We start from the raw sequence: 13,803 nt of genomic DNA on the forward strand, positions 1-13,803 counted from the left end.
TGAGTAGTGGCTACAGAACAAAAGGAGAGTAAAACAAAACAGAACAAAAAACCACAAGGAGATTATGCAACAAATTCAACCAAATCTTCATTGTGCAAAAGGTGTTTCACATCCTTTAATTCTTAAAATATCTCTGAGTTATTCAGTGTACACTCAAATTAGAACCAAAGAAAAAAAGGTTGACACTGATAGTGGGACATTCTGTCCCCCATACATTCAAAGCATGCAGAATATATTAGCATAGACTTACCAGTGCTTCTGATTTGGTTGTTGGCCTGACCATAATATTATGGTCAGGATGCAGCATGACTGGTTTGGACACTATAGATACAGCTGGGTGACGCTGGGCAGGAGGGCCTGGAGTAAATTGCTACAGGGGTTCCAATGTAAGAATGTTACAGAAAGGATTTGTGTATTTTATGCAGACCAAACACTTGAAAGATAATTCAAATACTTCATTTTTGTCAACATTATTTACAATGAAGAGAATGTCAGCCAAAAGAATTTACATTTGTTTAACTAATGTAACTAATAGGTGTGAAATTCTTTTCAGTATGAAAGGTGTCTTTCATTGTGCCTTGAAATGAAGGGGTTACTTTGATATCTTCAATTTTATATCCTCAGAAGGGGGGAGGTAGTTTATAAAAACAACATATAATGAATAATCCATCTTACCCCCCCAAAAAAGGCTACTCAAAAAACAAAAATAAGAACAAAGCCCCAAAACAAACAAACAAACAAACAAACAACAGGGAGTGAATGTAGCTTCACAAAGATGAATCTTTTTTTCTTTGCTCTATTAAAAGATGACTGAAATTTAAGGTACAATTAGGACTACATAGTATAGCTCCAATAAATGTAGGAGACAAAATAATACATCCCAAAGTAAACATACTGGAGAGATTATATTAAAAGGAACTTGGCAAATAGAAAAACTCATGAAAGAAATAAATTATTTATTTCTCTAAACATGCACCCTTTTGCCATCATCTTCTCTGTTCTTAGATCAGTGCTTCCCAAACTTTTTCCTTTATTACCCAAAACTCAGGGGTGAGGAGGGCCCTGGTGGGTGCGTGTGAGTGAGTGAAGGGGGGAAGGAGGGTGCGGTGTGTGTGAGCAAGTGAAGAAAGGCCCGGGACGGGGGAGGGAGACTTACCCAAGTGACTTGTGACCTCCCCTGCCGAGTTCCCCATTGATTTTGCTTGTGGGAAGCTGGCAGAGAAGGTTTCAAATGGTGACCATGTGACTGTGGGACACTGCAACCGGTCATAAGCATGAGCTGGTTGCCAAGGTCCCAAATTTTGTTCACATGACTACAGGGGTGCTGCAATGGCTGGAACTGCAAGCACCACTGTAACTTTGAACGGTCACTGAACGAATGGTCATATCAAGGACTACCTGTATTATAAAAACAATATCATTGAATGAACTTTATGTCATTTCAACAAATTACCATTAATTTCATCAATTTTTGTCTTAATAGAAATACTTTGGGAGATTTTCAAATATATTTTAGTACACATGGCAATCTTTAAGTCAATTTAAATGTCCCTGTTATGAATGGTTTCATGTGTTGTAACCCAAAGAAAAACCACTTTTACCCAATTTTGGGTAATTTACCCAGGTTTGGGAAGCACTGTCTTAGATTCTTTTCCTAACTAAACTTCTTTCCCTTTTAGTTTTTGTATACTTTTGCCCACTTCTTGGTGTGTCCATATCATTGCACTGATTCTCTTTTCTCCCAGGCTCTCCCAAACATGCCTATTAATTTCTTCTGCTTCCAGAGCCAATTCTCAATAGCCTATATAAATCATTCAACAAGATAATTGACTTAGTAGCAAAATACCACTTTAAATCTGCTTCTGGAAGCCATCCTTTCATTACTTTATTCGTACAAAAGCTAGTACAGTAACAGTCAGCCAGAAGAGAACCAGGACATATACGGAGATTCTAACTTAAAAATATTGCAAGATAAGTGCCATTTCTCTGACATTGTATATAGGATATAGCTCGTAATATCCAAAAAATATTCTAAAACAGTAGAAATTTGTAAAATGATGCAAGATAACTAAGATTTATTTTATTACTAATGACATCACTAAAGTCTACCCATTAGACTCTCATGAAATTCACAGAGCTTCCAAATTAGGTTTGGTGAATACAACCATCCTTCCTAATTCATGATACTTAGAAGACATTCCAAGACCCCTTGTCTTTTTCCCACCTCTTTTGTCCATATTTTCCTTTCTGAAGGAAAACTGGGGTGAGGTGAGGGTGGGGGTGGAATACAAAATAGCTGCCATATCTTTGGGCTGCTAATTTTAGGAATCCTACTTCTAGGAGCATTCTCACAGAAGCTACATACAGTATCCATAATATTAATATATGTACTATTATGGGGGAAAGTGCACAATGTAATTGTGCTGAATGTATATGCTGAACAGCACTGCAACTTCAGGGCCATGTAGAATGATTTTAGCATGCATTGGCTGATACAGATTATATTCTGAGATTTTTCCTTTTTCTGAGAGAAAATGTATTTCATGAAACCCGAGAGCAAAGATTTCATACTGATTACGACAGTCCATAATGTGACACACTACATAATCAGTAATTGTATCTGAAGAGCAAATGCAGTCACATTAAGTCTATTACGCAGGTAACAAACCTCTTTTCAAACACACTTGATAATGCTCTGATGGCAATATATAATCAATATATTTTTCCCTTTCAAAGAGGTCTCATCTTCAACTAAGAATGGTTAGATAATTTTCCTTTTTAAAGTATTCTGAGTAATGAGATGGGTAACATTTCCAATTTTCATTGCTGAAATAAGTGGATCATATACAACATGCTGTTTTCCTATCAATCTTCTTGATGCACAGATTAATTCCCATTATGTCTTTGAAACACACAATTATGCATAAACAACCATAAGAAAGTGCAAAACAGAGACAAATTAAACCATTAAAACGAGTGTTTCAATTTTAACAAAGAACCAATACTGAAAACCACATCAGGAACAGAAAAGATAAACTGGAGAAAGTCTTTTGAAATAATACAGAATCACCTACTGGGGGGGAAAAAAGGCCACCAAAAATGAAAGGCACAACTGGAGAATGAGGGAGATGAGTCTTCTCAGTCTGGTGCCTTCAAGGGATTTTAATCATAAACTCCATAAATCCCTGATGCATGGTCATGGGAACCACAGGAGCTTGAGACAAACATGCTTGGGAGCAATCAGGTTGAGAAAGGCTGGATTAGAGCATCATGAATGGCCTTTCATAGCAATCTACAAGGAAGGTGTGTTATGGTCCCCATTATGGCTAACAAATAGTTAGGACATCAGCTAATCTTTCCTCAAACGTTGATGTACTGCTTAGTGTTTAATATGCCATTAAAATAAGCAATACAAAGTATGTGTTTTTCACCTGATTTAAATCAACCCCTGATGGGGCACTGGAATACACATTTTCATTGGAGGAGGGAGGAAACTCACAGGATAATGGAGGAGGCAGACCTAGGTCTGAGGAACAGAGCTCTAGCACTGCTTCTGCCCCCTCACTTGCAGACTCAGATCCCAATCTTGAGTCTTGATTGTTCAGCTCTTGAGACTCTTATTACGAATGGGTCAAAAGTTAAAGAGCTGGGAAGCAGAAGCAACAGAGACAGATAGTTTATTTGAGAGTAGGTTTCTATTCCTGACCAATCTTGTTCTTAGAGCTTATTGGTGGCAAATACATGCTCAAGTAGAGGTTGGGAACTTTTAACTTAAGAGATGGTGAAAGCAGTTGGCCATTGGAACAACCTCTGTATTTCTGTTGTCTGTCTGTCTATCTATCTATCTTATACAATTTAGAGGTCACCCAACTCCCAAGAACTCTGGGTGGCTTACAATTAAAAAAAAACCCAACAGGTGTTCAACCATCACCCCATCCCAAAGCCTGGGAGAACAGCCAGGTCTTTAATAGCTTCCTGAATGTCATCAGGGTGAGAGCCATCTGGATGTCTGGGTGGGGTGGGGGGATATCATTCCAGACAACAGCTGTTGCAACAGAGAACACATGTTTTCTGGGTTCCGCTAGATGACACAGCTTAATTAATAAGACCTGAATCACTGTACAATCTTAAAAGAGGCAGAGGATCCCTCAAATAACTAGGCCCTATGCCATGAAGGGCTTTATAGGTGTAACTAGCATCTTGAATTGTCCTTGGAAGTGCGAGGGTAATCAGTGCCTCTTGCAGAGCTGTGAGGCCACATGGCTCTAATGAGGCAAATTCAGCCTTCCTCTGGATTTGGCAATACTTTTCTTTTCAAATCACATCTGCCAGTAAACAACACTGCTCATCCTGAATCTTGGACTAGACTCGAATTAAGATGTTATCTAGCTCTTCAGTGATCTGTAGTCAGGGGGAAAATAAGTATACAATCTATAAAAATGCTTCCATGCAGCATAGTGGAAAAAAGAGAGTGATGGCATGACAGGCTAAGTAATTAAAATGCACTTATAGAAAGTTATTAAAATGGGAAATATTTTAGCACAGTATAACACAAAATAAAAGACACAATGGAAAACATTTTAATACCTTGATAACTTGAAGCAGCAGCAGAGAATTGAGAATGCCACAAAATATATATTCTATACTATATCATACCTTTGGACTGGAAAAGTAGGTCTGCTTGTTGCATTGAGCGTTAATTGGATTAATTTTTCTTTCTTTGTAGTTTTTCATTTCCCAGTCATCCAGGGAATCTTCTGCCCCTCCAGGCTGAAAACTGTGGCAGCCATTTTTTTCATCCAAATGAGTGGAGATTGGATGATGGAGAGTGCCAACAGTCTGCATGGAAGGATGAATGGGTGGAGGAGATGGTGGCGGCAAAGGAGGTGGTGGGACATGCACCCAAGGAGATGGAGAGGATGATGGAATCCATGAAGGTGAATTGGGTATTGGTGCGGCTCCCTTAGCAGCTGGAATATTTGGTGAAGAAAGTGGGTAAGCCACTGAGGATACAGGCACTGTTTGGAGTAATGGAGGTAGAGGCGCTGGGCGTTTTGAAAGCTTGCCTGTATCACCTAAGCTGATATCATCAAGGTCAGTGGTATGGAGCTGCAAGCCACCAGCAAACCTCCGCACAGATGTAGTAGAAGCAGAAACAGCAGGATGCACACCTGTTTTCTAGTATAACAGATTTTCTTTAATGCAGCATTTACTTGAAATGGCTAAATACAACTCCACTAACAGTAAAAAGCAAGCAACTAGGCTCAAGAACACAATGCTGCCAATTCCTATAAAACAATCATTACGGAAAACATTGTGTAGCTGTTCCACGCCAATAAATAAGAACTTATATTAAAGGAAACTATTATGTATGAGACAACTTCTACTGCCAAATAAATGTTTTAACAAGCTAAGGATAGTCAGTGTAGCAAAATGGAAAGTTGCAGCTTCTCACTCAAGATTTCTGTTGCAGCTAGTATCATTTAGGCAAGGAGTCTCAAACTCAAATAATCATGAGGGCTGCATGAGAATTAATTCATTAACCCAAGATCCATGCATGCACAGTAGGAAATTTAAACAGCTAAGGTGATGGCTGCACAGTGACAGTTAAGGGTTTCTACTGATGGCAGTGCTAGATAGATGGTGGATGTCTCTTGCATGGAGAATGGCTAGGAGCAGTGGAAGTCCTCACCCCACTCATAGAAGTGCTGATCCTGGGCCACTGCTCTGCACTTGGCTCATCCATCTTGTCACCACCACCACCCCATATGGAATTTCCATTCGCCTGATTTTTCAATATAGTTTTCTTAGTAAAAACAAAACAAAACAAAACAAAACCCACAACCCTACATTTTGTGACGATCAGAACATTTAGCAGTGATAAGGACTTATGCCAGAAGAAACGGAAAAAAGGAAAGAAAGAAGAGATTGGGTCATATAAGTGTATTAGAAAAAAAATTATAAGAAGCCAGCAAAGGAGAAGAGGAATGAGTGGGGTAAAATATGAGTGGAGAATATGTGGTCACCCAGTGTTGGTCCCATAATGGCAAGGCCAGGTGTCCCAGACAATTGCTGATGCTGCCTTGGAATCCTTACACTGTTCTATCGGTATAAGTAGTCCTTGTTTAGTGACCACAATTGGGACCAGCAACTTGTTAAGCAAAGCAGTCACTAAGTGAAACTGCATCTGTGCTTATAATCTTACTTCAGTTTTCCTTTGCTTTATAGACTTGCAAAGGTTGTAAATGTGAGGATTGGTTACAAAGTTACTTTTTCATCACTGTCATAACTGCGAACAGTTGCTAAACAAGGCAGTCGCTAAACAAGGTCTACCTGTAGTATCATTCACAAGGGACAAGGGACAGTAAGCAATGAAGGCGCTGGAGAAAGGGACAGTGGCAGGTCCTGGGCTGGCTGGTTTATGCACTTAGGTGGTGAGCTAGCTGGCCTTAAGCCGGCACCTTGCTGCAGAGCTAAGACTGCAGCTTCCCAGCTGTGAGTTGAGAGAAAAGTGTGGCTCTGCACCAGAGTTGAGCAGGCAGGCAAGACGTTGCACTTCTAATCCTGTGTGGGGTGCTAGCCTAGGGCCTCTTGGCTCGCCACCTGAATGTGAAGCCATCCTTCTCCAAAGCAAGGAGGAGTTGTGGTGACATCAGTGGGAGCATCTCCTTGTCCTGGCTGTTTTGGTGCCTTGCTGTGGGGTAGGATGGCAGCCACCCTTTAAGCTACCCTGAAGGCAGAGCTGGGCTATGCTTTCTTGTCAACTAAGGATCATCTCCCATCCTGCCCACCTAAGGATCATCTCCCATCCATCCTGCACTTGTGAGGCAGACGATGTACAAAATGGAGGGTCACATGCAGCCTATGGGACACAAATTTGAGACCCTTGATCTAGGCCTTTCCTGAACAACATGATGTGGGTCTTTCCTGAATTAAAAAAGATAGAAATAACAAAACAAACTTAGACAATTTGCTTTAGTCAGGAAAAAATGATGCTTAGCTTTTGTAAGTACTGCACAATTATATTTGAGAAAAGAACAAGCTACAGTCATTTTTTTCAGCATTATGCTGTCATATAAAAGCCGTGCAGCTCTAATAAAGGTGTATGCATTACTTTTTAAAAACCTGTTGCAAAGCCATTTTTAAAAAAATCTGCTTCTGTTTATTCCTTTATCATGTCAAAATGGCTTCTTTAGATGGATGTGTCTATTTCTACATATGATCTGAAAAAAATCTTTTCATTACCTACCTGATAAAATAACACGTGAATCTGCTACAGGTCATAGTGCAAACTACCTCTTAAAAATAATTTGTAGAACCCCAAAACAAATATTTTACTGGGTTGATGAGAATCTTATTTTACCTCAGGAGAATCATTCTCCACCGAGGAGATTTGTTCTAAACGTGTTTGACAAAGCTTTTCCACCCAATGCTGAGTCTTTTCTGATTCTTCTAAATCTTCTCGTTCAGTCTCAGACACCTGAGAGTCATACCATAATTTCAAAAGAAAAGAGTTTACATTTGCAGATTTACATTCAAAAACACACTTGAAATACATTTCAGCACTAAAATGTTGTGTACAGATCTAAATATTATTGTAATTCATCTCCTGCAATCACAACAAATTTATTTATTTATTTATTCGGCTTGTATGCTACCCATCTCCCCCACGGGTGACTCTGGGCGGCTCACAATAAAAAAGAAGAAATACAATTCTCTCCAAGATGGCTAAAAACTATAAATAATTTAAAAACATATTAAAAATACCCTAAAAAACCTCCTCTAATTTTGGCCCTATAAAAATCTGTAAGATGCTGGGGGGGGGCAACCCATCATCCCACCAGCCATCTCCACAGGTGCGGGCCCCCCTCTGGCCCCCAGGCCTTCTGGCAAAGCCAGGATTTAATACCTTTCCTGAAGGCCATGAGGGAGGGGGCACCAGACCTCAGGAGGCAGGATGTTCCATAGGGCGGGCGCTGCAGCAGAAAAGGCTCTCTGCCTAGACCCCACCAATCGAAATTCCCTGACCGGTGGGGTCTGCAACCTGCCCCTTCTGCTGGACCGAGTGGGACGGGCTGAAGTGACCAGGGCGAGGCGGTTCCTCAGATAACCTGGTCCCGTGCCATGAAGGGCTTTAAAGGTGATAACCAACACCTTGAATTGGACCCGGAAACAAACTGGTAACCAATGCAGCTCGCGCAACAGCAGTGTTATATGTGCCCTCCTAGGGACATTAAGAACTGTCCGCGCCGCCGCATTCTGCACCAGCTGTAGCTTCCGGATACTCTTCAAGGGTAGCCCCATGTAAAGCGCATTACGGTAGTCCAACCCAGAGGTGACCAGGGCATGAGTGACCGTGCGGAGGTCCCCCTGATCCAGGAAGGGGCGTAACTGCCGCACGAACTGCCGCACCAAATTCCTGAACATGGCTTCACTCCATGATAAAATTGGCTGATTTACACACACTCATTGTCAGATTCTAATTTATACACTTATCTCAACAAACTCTGCTGAAATAAATGGGGGAATTATGTACAGGATTGCACTGTCAATTTCTTATCATTCAGTGATTTGCGACTGAATGTCCTAAACCAGCATCAGGCAATCTGGCCCCTTCTGGAATTCTTCCAGTCTCACGTCATTGACTATCCTTGTTGGGGCAGATCGGAATACAGTAGAAACCCCAAACATATGGCAGATACCTGGTTGCTTACTCTTGGTATAAATGGCTGTTCTAAAAAAACACATTATTTTAGAGGTGATATTAAAGTTTCTGGTCTTGCTATTTCACACATATAAATCATCCTTTGATGTGCATTTATCAAGTATTGACCATATACTGTATATGTGAGTATCTAAATATGTGTCTCCACTGACCATTCTACTAATTCCTGTGGTAAGCAAAAAGAGAGACTCCAACATACTTCCTATTTCAAACATCAAACACAAAAACAAGGATGATCCAATTCTCCAAGCATTTAATCCTAGGGAACAGAAAAGCATGACTACTTATGCCTGCCGACCGCTTATTCCTCCACTTTGGAGATAATCCATGCTGTTGCACGTGGAAAAAGTAGTATGTAAAGAAGTCACAGGGGAATCCATTTTCAGAATAGAATATATATATGAGGGTCACGTTCACACAGTATGGCTGACCTAATTAATTAGCTGTTCCCTAAATTAATGGACTCAGGTTGATACAATCAACTGGTAAATGGCTGTTTTCTAAAAAGGCCAGGACACTGTCACTTCCTTTTTCCTGGGTGAAAAAACCAAACCCCCTAGAATGGTACAATCACAGTTGGCGGCATCATGTCAGATATGGAGGGACTTGCCACTCCACTCCTTTGGGCCTATTTTTACCCTCTGTAGCAACAGGTGTATGTGCTGAAAACTGAAATGGCGATAGCAGTCCTGATTTCCCTAAGCCTATCCTTCATTCAGATGGACAAAGGGTGACTGTTGGAAAGAGGGAGGCACAATGTTTGCTGATTTTCCTGTGCCATCTGAACATCTGGAAGGGGGCAGGTCTTACTCCCTGTCATGGGTTCTCTCCACTTGACCAAAGTCTTTTGATATATAACACCAAGAAAATGACACCACTGTATTCAACACATCCATTCCCAAGTATGGAAAGATTCATTGGTCTTCCAATAAATCTAAATGCCAAATCAAATACATTTCAGAACCATGTTAATTTAAACATCTAACTAAGAAAATTATTCACTTGTATATATGTTAGAAGAGTTTTAATTATACTGTGATGTTACAGCTAAATAAACGTTGGCAATCTACAGCTTTTAAATCATGTTCTCCATGCTTTGATAGCTAAGTCAGGTTAGTTAACATACAACCTCAATAATGCGTTTAAATATGCATATATTCAAATGTAAGTCTATATCTAGATACCCAGGAGCATGCATGTTTTCACTCTTTTCTTACAGGAAGGATAGTAGAAAACAAAGTTACGCAGATCACAAAGAACATACCTCTTGTACCAGTCGGCTGATTTTCAACTGTTTTTCTCTTTCCAACTTCTCTTCTTTTTCCTTGAGAAGTGTTAGCTCAAACTCCAGTTGCATTTTGCTTTTTTTCTGTTCACTGAGACTGTCACTTTTGGATTTTTTAATTTCTTTACCTTTCTGGATTATTGTTATATTATTATTGTTATTATTCATTATAAATGTATACTACAAATGTGTGGGAGCTTCTCCTAGGTAACTGGGACACAATCATCCAGTTATTACTGCGGCAAGGCATAAAAACCAATCTCATAATGAGTTATGTTCTAACACAACCTACAGCGATACATCAGGTTTTGAGGGAAAGCGGAAGATAACAAGGAGCAGGCAGACTGCTTCTCCTTCGTGCGCACCTGTTAAAAATTTCCCACTACACTGATTTCAAGAATGATCCCCAAAATCAACAGTTTTGCATGCTTTTAAGTAACAGGTGCTCATATATGTAATGGAAGTATTCCATCATGCAATGTACTGCACAACATAATGCCGAAATAATAAAGCAACAAACTGCGCAAAAACCAAAACCAAAACCAAACCTAAACAACACAACCAAAACCTTCAGTGGAAAACCAAACTACTTATTTGGAATTTCATTCAATTGCTCAAATGTCTTAATTTGACAACCTTCATATGAGTTAATAGACATCATTGTTTTTAATGGACTTAACTAAATTAGCATTCTGGAAAACAATGGCTGTCATCTTAAAGAGAAAAAAATATTTGCAGAGAGAAACCACTTAGAGTCAGATGACTGAAATGGCATAAACCAGTGGATTTAGGTTCAAAAATAATGTTTGTTTCCCTAAATCAGTGTTGTCCAAACTTGGCCACTTTAAGATGAGTGGACTTCAACTCCCAGAATTCCCCAGCCAGCCATGGTTGCTGGCTGGGGAATTCTGGGAGTTGAAGTCCACTCATCTTAAAGTGGCCAAGTTTGGACAACACTGCCCTAAATCAAAGTTCCATGAACTGAGAATTGTGATCTTAACATGTGACTTTAAGCACTTGCAATAGCTTGTCATAGCAGCTTAAGAAAAGTCCAGAACTACAAAAGAAAAGATAGTTCATGCTGATGGGAATGGTAGCTTTAATTTATTTTGGTTATATCGCTTTTTATAAACCAACTTCAGTATGATACTTAATTATCATGAACTTATTTCTCTTGCTATGGAACAGTGCTTCATAGGACTTTGTTTGCTGGTTTGAATCAGCTCTAATTGTTTAGGTTCTGAAATTAACTTGAAAAGTTGCCATGTATTTTAAGGAGAAATGTGGAATATGTACTCAGTTCATTCACAAGAGGGTTTCCCAATGATAATTCTATAACTTACTTACTTACTGGGAAGCCTGAGAGCTGCATGATGTTCAGTTGCTGTCACTGCTGAGTGGCAGCAAAGGACATCCAGGCTCATTGGACACAGCCCAAAGGACCTAATTTTGTTATTTATCTTTCAAGTAACAAAACACACGATCTCTACAAAAATTGCTGCTGTGCATTTAAGAATATAAATAGGATTTGGGGCTAGGATAGATGTACACTGATGGTCCAAATTTTATAGTTGTACAGGGACTCCAATCCTCCCTTGAAGCTGTTTCCCAAAAAGGATTCTGGTGAACCTCTGTCTGGCTTGTGACATCCCACAAAGGTCCCTCTTGTCCCCCATCTTGTTCTATATCTACTTGAAAATGGTGGGAGAAGTTTTTTGTAGCTTTGGAATCAGAGGTCATCCATATGGTGAAGACATCCACTTCTATTGTTTCTTTCTATCTCTAGGAAGCAGCTGATTTCCTCTACTGTTGCTTAAATTTAATAATGGGCTAGATAAGGGTAAATAAACTGAAATTTAATCCAAACAAGTGTGGTTATTTGGTAGGAAACTAGCTGTGGGATGGAGGTTCAATATTTTTTTGAACAGAGTTGCACTCCCTCTGAAAAAGCAGGTTCAGTAGTAACAAAGAATTCCTTTGCACAATCATGCCTAGTGTGTCAGCTGCAACCATTCTTGAGCTGGTCAAGCCTATCAAGAGTTACATATGCCATGATTACACTCTAACATTAGTACTGCAATGTCCTTAGGTGGGGGGAGGGATCTGCCCTTCAAGAATAAGCAGAAGCTTCAGTCAATGCAAGATGTAGCCACTAGACTGCTACATGACACACAATATGAGAAACATTGTGCCTGTGTTTTGCACTACCGATTGCAATTCTTTTGGCACATAACTTGTGTAGATATAAAATATACTAGACAGTAAGACAGTGGATTTTTATTCACACAGTGGGGTGTTCCAATCTGCCTTCCTATTACATTCCTATTCCCTTGCATCCCTGAAAACCTATTCTTGAGGACTGAGGTTCTCCCAGTTGATGTGGGTGACAGAAAGGGAATGTACTGCGAGGGATTTGGGACAGGCACCATGCAAGGACTGAAGTGCTCTTCTACACAACACGTTTGGATCTAAGTCATTATAACTTATGCAGGCCTTCCTTCCTTTCATGCTTATCAAGACACAAGTATAACTTATGGAGGAAAATGCACACTGGACTGGAATGCAGTGATCACAGCAAACTTTTCAAAACACAGTAACACTCAACATGTTTTCTACCTTGCGAATAGTAGGAAATTTTCCTTCATACCGATAAAACCATCCAAAAGCTATATGTATGCAAAGGAGAACAACACATTATAGATATTTGCATCAGCAGATTACCATGTACAACTGACATAAAAGGGTGCAAACGATAGCAATGGAAACAGAGTACATTTTTATCTTAACTTTGAAATGTCTATAAAGAACAGGCATAAGTCTATTCTTCTTCAGTTTGTCAGTTCTAGCCATTTCACTTTCATAACCACTTCATACACACTTAACTTTCATTTTTATTCACTTTCATGACTATTTTGATACAAGTACTTTAATCCAAGTATCAGAATTTAATTTTTCAGAAACATACTGTATGATACTCTCCAACTAAAAGCTTCACTAGTTATATTGGTAGAGAGCATCTGTTTAGAGTTGTTACTAGTTGGTGTGCAGGGAAATGATACCTACTCGAGCTAGAACTTTGATCCCAACCATAAATAAAATAATAATTTTGAAAATTAAAAGAAACATGATCTAAGAATGGGATGATAACCCAGTATACTATTTTTTATCAATAGCAGCAATTTCAACTGTTATTTTTCCACACAAAATTGCACTGGATATTCATCTGTTCTTTAATGGAAAACATATTAGCCGAAATTCATAACACTGCTAATATGGAAAAGACTTACAATTTATACTGAAGATATATCAAGGACCTTATTGGCATTTCACCAGTTTTAGATCCGCTCAATACAATAATGCTATTTTTTTCTAGCTTGAAAATTTGGAATGGTATTTATACATTATAAGGCATGGATGTAATTTAATAAGTCGTCTCCCTGGTTGAAGTATCTTCTAATCCTTTAAAGACTACACTATATCTCTTCAGTTCTACATGTTCAGCTTATAATTAAATTACAGTTTCATATTTGGCTAGTCACCTGGACATAAAGAAAAAAAAAGGCTGGTATTTATACTGTGGACAGCAGGACCAAAATTAAACTTGTTAATTAAGAAGACAGTATATTTAATTTTTGTGGTTTGCCCAGAAATCCTTGTGATAGCACTCAAAAGCTCAGTTTTTAAGCAGAATTAGTTGAACAAAACCTTTCATTTTTACAAGTTCTACCTAGCTTCCTCTATGCCTTCCTGTAACAATTTACAGTAATTGTTAAAGGACATTAAATAGAAGGGT

At 39.2% G+C, this 13,803-nt stretch overlaps 1 protein-coding gene across 1 annotated transcript in view; it reads right to left on the reverse strand.

The window, feature by feature from the left end:
* The window catches only part of USH1C (USH1 protein network component harmonin), a 63,802-nt gene that overhangs the window by 15,792 nt on the left and 34,207 nt on the right, over positions 1–13,803 (reverse strand). The window contains 5 exon segments of the mRNA XM_088145096.1: positions 251–370; positions 4,657–5,178; positions 7,364–7,480; positions 9,990–10,142; positions 12,627–12,676. Of these exon segments, the coding sequence (XP_088001222.1) occupies positions 251–370; positions 4,657–5,178; positions 7,364–7,480; positions 9,990–10,142; positions 12,627–12,676 (962 nt within the window).

This window comes from Python bivittatus, unplaced genomic scaffold (assembly GCF_059951505.1).
Source record: "Python bivittatus isolate LINGU-HERP-01145 unplaced genomic scaffold, Pbiv_v1 ctg000480_np1212, whole genome shotgun sequence".
In the NCBI taxonomy this organism is placed as follows: domain Eukaryota; kingdom Metazoa; phylum Chordata; class Lepidosauria; order Squamata; family Pythonidae; genus Python; species Python bivittatus.